The sequence below is a fragment of the Vitis vinifera genome, chromosome 10 (genome assembly GCF_030704535.1).
Source record: "Vitis vinifera cultivar Pinot Noir 40024 chromosome 10, ASM3070453v1".
NCBI lineage: Eukaryota > Viridiplantae > Streptophyta > Magnoliopsida > Vitales > Vitaceae > Vitis > Vitis vinifera.
In genome coordinates this window covers 10770036-10778181 of record NC_081814.1, presented here as the reverse complement: position 1 = coordinate 10778181, position 8146 = coordinate 10770036, and the positions used below count along the sequence as shown (strand labels likewise).

The window sequence follows — 8146 nt, the reverse complement described above, 5'->3', positions numbered from 1 at the left end:
CTTCTTTGACACCATTTTTGAATTGGATTTGATGGTGTCACATCTTCTTTGACACCATTTTCTTATAACCATTGGTTTCCATTGCTTCAGATATAGAAAGCGTTGGGATAGATAGTGTGCCCCTTATAGAATGGATTCGATCTAAGAACATCTAGATTGTAGGTATGGATTCACCATCTCTAGATCTAGGTTTTAATATGGTTTTTTATAGCCATTGTTTTTCATTGCTTTAAATCTAGAGGGCCTAGGGATAGATAGAATGCACTCTATAAGATCTAAGGCCAAGAAACTCGGGGTTCCTAGTAGTTTTCATCTTTTCCTCTACTTAATGACTTTGAAAAAGATATTCAAGTGTAGGTATTCATTTGAAGAAGAGTTGTAAAGGGTCCATTGGAAGTATAATCTAATTGTACAAGTTGAAGGCTTGGATTGAAACCATAGAGTAGTGGAACCCTCAACATAGTTGGAGCTTGAAAAGAATGGTCATAGACAAGGATTGGGTTGAGTCAAATAGTGTTTGCATCTATCTTCTCTTATCTTTATTTCATACATTATTGATATACTACTTATTATTTTTTGTTTAATCATTTGCATTCATTAATCTTAAAAATTATAAAAATTGACCACCACTCAATTTACCCCTGCTCTTCGATGATTAACCTAAGATTGAATTAGCTAGACTTCACAAATGAAGAAGTTAAGGCCATTCTAATTAAGGAAAATGTAACTAAATAATTGGTTGAAAAAGAGATTATTAAAGAGTAATCTTTTGAGAAGATTAACTTTCAAGGGAGCAAGTTAACCGTAGAAGATGTCTAGGAGAAATATTTCATGCAAAAATTGTTTTGATTTTGCGTTTCAGAGATTATTTTGATATCCTATCAAATCCTATGTGATTCGTATTGTAATTGAATCATTTAGAGATGATTTAATAATGATGGTTTTATGTTAAGCACTCAGAATGATTGTTCTAGTTCTCTTTATTGATCATGAAAGTGGGAGAAGTTAAGCTCATTGAACAAAAAGAAGTGGACACTTTTTATTTACAAATTATAAAAAAAATAAAAAAATAAAAAAAAACTAACTTATAGTCGTGGTCGAAATGCAACCTTAACTAAATGTTCTCAACTCTCTAGGGACCATATGGAAGCGACACAATAAATTGGCCTTGCCATATAGCCTCTTTTGTTGCAAGTACTAACAGATGCATGAGTATAAAGAACTTATGGTCGCAGAAAACACGAACTCCACTATTGCATATAGCTTTAATTTATTGGTGGGCATTACACCACCGCGGCTATATATATCCCAAACTTTCTTATCATTCCCCTATAATAAGGGAATGCTACTTCTTGTCATTGTATCCTATATTTGTGCCAACTATAGCCACGCTTTACTATGACTAGGTTTGATTAGAATAATATGATATACTTGTACTGTTTAGGAGCATTATATGTATATGGAACCCAAATCTTGTAAATTTAAACTTGTAGAAAAATTTGTTGTTCAACATGATACCAAAATTTGATTTGACAGGAGGTTGTAGGTTGAAACCACCTCTCCGCAATTTGCATATTTGTTTCCCCATTTGGTAACTCTCCTAAATTTGCATGTATGTCTATTCGTCTCCTGTTTGTTGGATATGAATCTAAATTCTTTGTTTGTCTCTCCATGTGTGGGTATAGGGTCTTCTAAGGAGCATGATATGTATGTTGAATTAAAATCTTGCTAGTTTAAGCTTTTAGAAAAATTGGTTATTTGACATGTACTAATTACTATACATAGCAGTAGATGCAAGTGGCGACCATAGCCTCCTCTATTTGTAGGAATAGAATAAAAAAAATCATTCTTATAAAAAGCAAATTCAATCTTTCCAGATTTTTATTTTTCTCTTTCATATGCTATTGTGATTTTCAATTTTGGTTTCTATTCATTGCTGTCAAATGCACCTTTCATGCAATAGAAAAAGAGCAAAAATATCATCTAAAAAATAAAAGGATAAAATGATCTAAAAGAAATAGAGAAAGCGCAGTTAAAACTACAATTTTTGAACAAAAATCTTAAAGATATATGCTCAAATGAAAATTTCAGGACAACCATGAAGGTCTTGGATACTTTGATGAAAATTATAAGACGCAAAAAGTTGAAACACCAAAACCCAAATACAAAAGAATATAGTTATCTCATATCTTATTAATTAATAGAAGTAAAGAGCACTAAAACTATATTTTCATTTTCTTCAAGTCTCTCAATTCATGAGGTCAGGCTCGTTGGGTGGCATCGATTGATCTCCCTTCTTGTCAAACTCAACGAATTTGTCAATTGCATTCTTATCTCGACTCAACTCGTACAATATAAATGGCTGTAAAGGTAAAGATATTTATCAGAACTCATCTAATAATTTAGGTATATGCCTATCACTCACCAAAAGGGAGAAGAGAAATTGCAACCTAGTAGAGAGCTGTACATTTTAAAGTGTGCATTTCTTTCCTTGGAGCCTTGCCATCGATCATATGCCATGCTCAAAATAATTTAAGTATTTTCTACATATTGAATATTTCTCCCTATCCAAAAACCTTGTTTGGCAATTGGGGAGGAGTTGGTGACAAATTGTAAAATATTTATATATTATTATTATTTTTCTTAATTATATATATTATTCTTATTATTTTTCTTAATCTAAGGTTAGTTTGGATAGTTAAATGTATTAGGGAAAAGAAAACCATAAAAAGGAATTGTTTAGTTTACCAAAGAAGTAAGAAATAAAAATAAAAATAAATTAAGAGTGCATTTGATAATGATTTTAGAAAGCATTTTTAACTTTTGTAATACTTAAAAAATAAAATTTTTTAAGTGTTAGAAAAACTAAAATCACTTTTTAAAATCACTGGACTCTAAATATAGTAAAAACATATTTTAAAAGTTAATATAGCATATTAATAAAAAATATATTCGATCGTTCTTTAGTTTACCATGAAAAATATATAAAAAAAGAAAATATAATAAAAATTATTTAAGAACTCATATATTTTAAAATTCAATATTTTTTTATATGAAAATGAAAAGTAAGGAAATGTATTTCAAAAAATGTGAAAAAAAAAATCAATTGGTTTAATTTTTTTTTTCCCTTTCCTTCATTTTTATTTCTTTTCTTCCTTTTTTCCCCCCTTATTTTCCTTTTATCATACTTCCCTTCAACTTTTCTTCATTCAAAAGAAGGTTTAAGAGGAATAAGAGTTCCTTTAGTTCGAAGTATTTCAAAGGAGAAACTAGTAAAGATAACAATTTTACTTCATGGAATAAGGTTACTTTGTATTACCTTTAACATTTTCCTTCCTTCAACTAGAAGTACATATATATATATATATTCTTTTAGTAAAACGTCACAAACAACAAACCTTCATCTTGGAAGACAATTGATGCAGGATTTGTCGATAGTTCTCCATATCATAAAGTTGTATCCAATAGTTGGAGGCTTCTTGGTATTTTTCCTGTAAGAAACACAAATTCAGGAAGCAAATTACGAAAATTGAAATGATTAGGGATGGAAATTTAGTAAGCAAATAATTATTGAAATTATTTAGGCTGTGGGAAACATCTCAAGTTCATACAGGCACCCAAAATGAGAAGAGAAGACTGTGAAGGAACATGTACAATGTCCCAACTGGGGATAAAAAAAATAAAATTGGGGAGAATGCGATACAAAACTTCAGGATAATTTTGCTACTAATTAAAGTTGGTTTAAAACCCCATGCCTTTTGAAGCCTTATTCCTCTAAAATTAATGGTGGATAGCATAAAGAAAAATGCTTGTTTGCCACTATTTTTCTGCTTCTCCCTTGAAAAGCCAAGTGAATAGTATGCATCAATGATATAGTGAGTAATCAAATTAGTAGTGCGCTTTAAGCCATGTTTGATTCCAAGAAAATACTAAAAAAAGCCAATGATATAGATTGTACGTTTCAAACTTTTGATGTTATTAAGATGGTGATTTTTTTTTATTATTTAATTTTTTTATACTTAAATCTAAATAAAACTTTATTTAATTCTAAATACAATTTAATAGTATTAAATATTATGTTATTTATTTTTTATTATGTTATTTTTATTAGGTATTCAGTATTAATAAGCCCAGAGTTATGTTGAGATTATATTTTAATTGTTTCAAAGAGTTAATTTTAGTATTAAGTAAAAAAGTATTTTTTTTAGTCAAAATATTTTAAAAATAAATAATAAAAAAATAAAAAATAAAAATAAAAAACAATCTTAAAATCTGAAAGTAAATTATATTTAATATTAAATTAAAAAAACAAACACCAAGTTGTTAATTCTTATGTGTAGCAAGGGTAAAGAAAGTCTTAATACATACTTGATAGCAGAGAGTTTTTATCATATGTAATCTGAAATAGGAAAGCGACTGTTCATCTGAGACACATGGTTCATATGCCTTCAGTAGTTCCAGAGCTAAATTATACTTCTGAGAAGAGTTGAGCTCGTTTACTGTGTCAATAATCTGCAAACAACAATGTGAAATAAGATGGGGTTTTTTCAAGGCTGACTTGGTTGAAGCTTCTGATGATATTAAGTGGTTAATTCTTATGTGTAGCAAGAGTCAGGAAAGTCTTAAGGCATACTTGATTGTGGAGTTCGGCTAAATTAATAGGCTGAGACAGCAGCACCCGTTTTACCATGTCGAAAAGCTGCAAAACAAAAATATGAAATAAGATGGAGAATGTATCAAGCTCAATAGTTCAGTGGAGGTTGACCTCTATCCTAGCTTCATTTATGCCCGTGAAACTTAGAGATGCTCACGCAAGTGTTCCGTTATACCTAATACTTGGAGATGCTCATTTCAATTGCTAATAAGCCTACAAATTTAAAGATTTGGGCGCATTTTTGTTGATTAGTAAAGATATGGAAGAATAGGGCTAGATATTAATTTGGATTTGGAATTCCATGAATGTGATGAATTAATTGAAATGGAGGGAATCATAGAATTTGTCACCAGACATCAAGAGTGGTAGAGTGAGTTTGATATAGGGGATTAAGGGGATGAATAATATAGTGAATCCCTGCTAACAATTGTCTGACAAGCAACTGGTCATGTGCTAAGAGTCCTAGCAAGAAGAGATCTTTCAGGGCTTCAATTCCAATCTCATATGTTAATTTCTTGTAAAGTTATTTTAGGGGTTTAAATGATTTTAGTAGGTGCAAAGGACAAAACAAATCTTCTTTTGAACGGTAGAGGCGGGGTTAGTTGACTGAAGGTAATTTAGTCAAATCTCTGGACATCTTATGATGCATGGAGAACTCTTCACCATCCTTCTCGTAATTCTAAAATAATTCTAAAAACTACCAGCATCCTTCTCTTTAGGGCTTGAATTCCAATGCGAAGTTTCAGTACTGACTCGCGTAAGAGTTAGCATATGACCAAAATTCAAACGAGTAAAATCATGTTCTGATTTTCCAGATAGAAGATATTACCACCACACTAACAATTTAAAATTGAGGGTGAAATTAATTTGGCTAATCATCAAGCTGATAACCCTTGGATGAGTACTTCTTGGGCTTCAGCATGACCCTGAGGTTACACTCTTAAGTTTGAGGATACTCACAAGCGGAGCTTACTCTTTCACTAGTGCAAGCACATATTCACATCACTACTAGATTTCGATCATCTTTTTTAACTATATAAGTATCAATCAGCATAGCAATATATTTAGAAGTACTCAATCATAAAACCTGAGTTTCATTACTGCTAGGTCAAGTTTTCTTCTATTGTTTTCCTACTATGATAGCTAAGAATCCGTTTGTAAGTGATTTTAGGAAACACTTTTATCTTTTCTAACATTTGAAAATTTTCGTCTTTCAAATATTAGAAAGACTAAAAACGTCTTCTAGAATCACTGTCAAACACATTCCAAACTTACCCCGCAGAAGACGCAAAATTCAAATTGTTCATGAGCCTAATAAAGCATGTAAGAAGGTACTTGCTAGAGGTTTCCAGTACTTCTCATTACTTTAGTAGAACGAGTAGTCAAATATAGTTTTTGTTGGAACTATAGAAAGTAGTGAACAAGGAAAAAGAAAGGAATTGAAGGCAAGGAACCTACACTCAGACATTCTACCCGTGGTTAAAATATGCTGCGTGTAAAATGTGAAAGCAAAAATGTTTTGTCAATGCAAGTGATTAAATTCCATTCAAACTTGTAATGGATTTCCCTGAATCACCTTCTAATTCCTTTCCATTATGAATTCCAATAGGTTCCAAGCAATAGAATAAAAAAATATCTAAGCAGTTTCTTTCAATTCCCTCCAAATCCCACCGTACTAAAACATTAATTTTCGGCAAAAGTTACACTATGTAGGGAATAAAACCTGTTTAGCATTGTCCGATTGAAGGCTCCCACCATCCGACCCTGCTTTGGCTTTGTGGTTTGACCTATTGCCCCAACCGACGTTCCTAAGAAAACGAGAGGCCCAAGGCACATTTGCTGCTCCTCTGTGATCTCTGTTATGAATAGGAGGCAGTGAACCATCTACCATGCAAGATATAGGACCAATAATGTGGTCAAGTGGGCGGCCCCCAGAACTCTGAGGGAGTGAAAGAGAAGAGTTGTGGCCAAGTGAGAGGGATCTGGGATCCTTAGGGAGTGAAAGAGAAGAATGGCTTAGCCTTAAATGGGGTTTGGTAGCTCTTGCAGCATGGAAGCCAGAAGGCATCCGAACGGAAGGACTGGGGAGGGTGGAAAAATGGAGGCCAATCACGGATTCCATGGCGTGGCTGTGCTTGGTACAGATATAGGACACGCTATGGATGGGAGTTAGGAACACCTGTATTCAATGGTCTTATATAATAATTTAAGTGGTCCTGCTGTACAGAATGAATCCATTCTTTTAAGAGGAAGAAGCAAAGCACAAAATTATTGACTTTAAAAACTATTTTCCTCGGCAGTAAGCAAGGGATCTCTGTCATGTGCAACATATTTAGGTTGTCTGGGCCTCCCAGCTTCCAGAGTTCCTTGTAAGTGGCCAACATATACACTTTGAAAGATTCTGATATAAATAATGAAGGATAAAAATGTCGGTTTTTATGAATAAATAAATAATTAGATTTTATGAATATATAAAAAAAATATTTATAAATATTTTGAAAAAAAATATTGGTGATCAAAGTTAATCAAAACTTAAAAAAATGATGAAAAAAAATAATAATATAAACAATAAAGTTGTTTTAAAGAAGAAATTGATATGATGAATTTATCACATTTTATAATAATATATTAAATTTGAAGACACATTAATATTAAATGAAAATGTATTTAATATTTTTTATTTAAAAATATTGAAAGTTTTAGTTATAAATTTATTTTTTTCTTGTATTTAATTTACTATATGAAATACATAATAATATAATTAAAATTAACTTATTGTTTATATAAATAGATTACATGTGTGTTTTTCATCAAAGCACATTTGGTTCCTCCCTTGGTAAGGACGCATACACGTGTCTCACGTCCTAGAACCAAGGTTCAAACCTTCGTCATGGAGTTTTTCACTTTTCACTTTTTTGTGTTCTTACTTTAAGAAGGAATCCCACAACGGATTTCCAAAACAAACAAATGATGTAGTTGATGTTGTTCTGAGCCACAAAAACAAATAACGTAGTGTCATAAGTCACACTTTGTGTCGGAGAGCGTACAGTATAGGTATTTCCTAGTGGCCCAATTCAATCAATTTTATCATTAAACTGTAAACAGCCAGAAAATGGTTAATTTTTCAATTAAACTGGAAAAGGTTAAAAAAAAAAAGGAGCGATTGAATTAATCCCGATGCACAAATTCGACCTTCATTTAAAAAAAAAAAGAATTGAATTTCAATTTTAAAATAAAAAATATGGTGCAACCCAATGTTTACTATTAAGAAAATTACAAAATCTTTCTTATGTTTATATTGTTTGAAAATTATTCCATAATTTATAATTTAGTGAGTTATTTTTTTTTATTTTTTTTGTTATTACTTGTACTTCTACAATGTATCAATAAAATTGTTTTGAAAAGTTAAACCAAATTTGTAATTGAAACATTTTATTCCCGAACCAAAAATGGTTTATGAGAAAAATAAAAAAAATTAGCACAACGGCAATG

At 31.2% G+C, this 8146-nt stretch overlaps 1 protein-coding gene across 2 annotated transcripts; it reads right to left on the bottom strand.

Annotated features, from left to right (window-relative positions):
- Positions 1-1984: 1984 nt before the first annotated feature.
- Positions 1985-6812, bottom strand: LOC100855345 (uncharacterized). Of its 2 annotated transcripts, XM_003632939.4 has the most exons (5): positions 6378-6812; positions 4634-4699; positions 4369-4512; positions 3399-3491; positions 1985-2362 (listed from the first exon to the last, which is right to left on the bottom strand). In XM_003632939.4, exons 1-5 carry the CDS (start codon positions 6774-6776, stop codon positions 2249-2251), a joined length of 816 nt encoding a protein of 271 aa, XP_003632987.1. In that variant the 5' UTR covers positions 6777-6812; the 3' UTR covers positions 1985-2248. The 2 variants fall into 2 exon arrangements, with proteins under 2 accessions (XP_003632987.1, XP_010655661.1); XM_010657359.3 differs by lacking the exon at positions 4634-4699 and having other exon boundaries at positions 6378-6806.
- Between the last annotated feature and the right edge of the window lie 1334 nt (positions 6813-8146).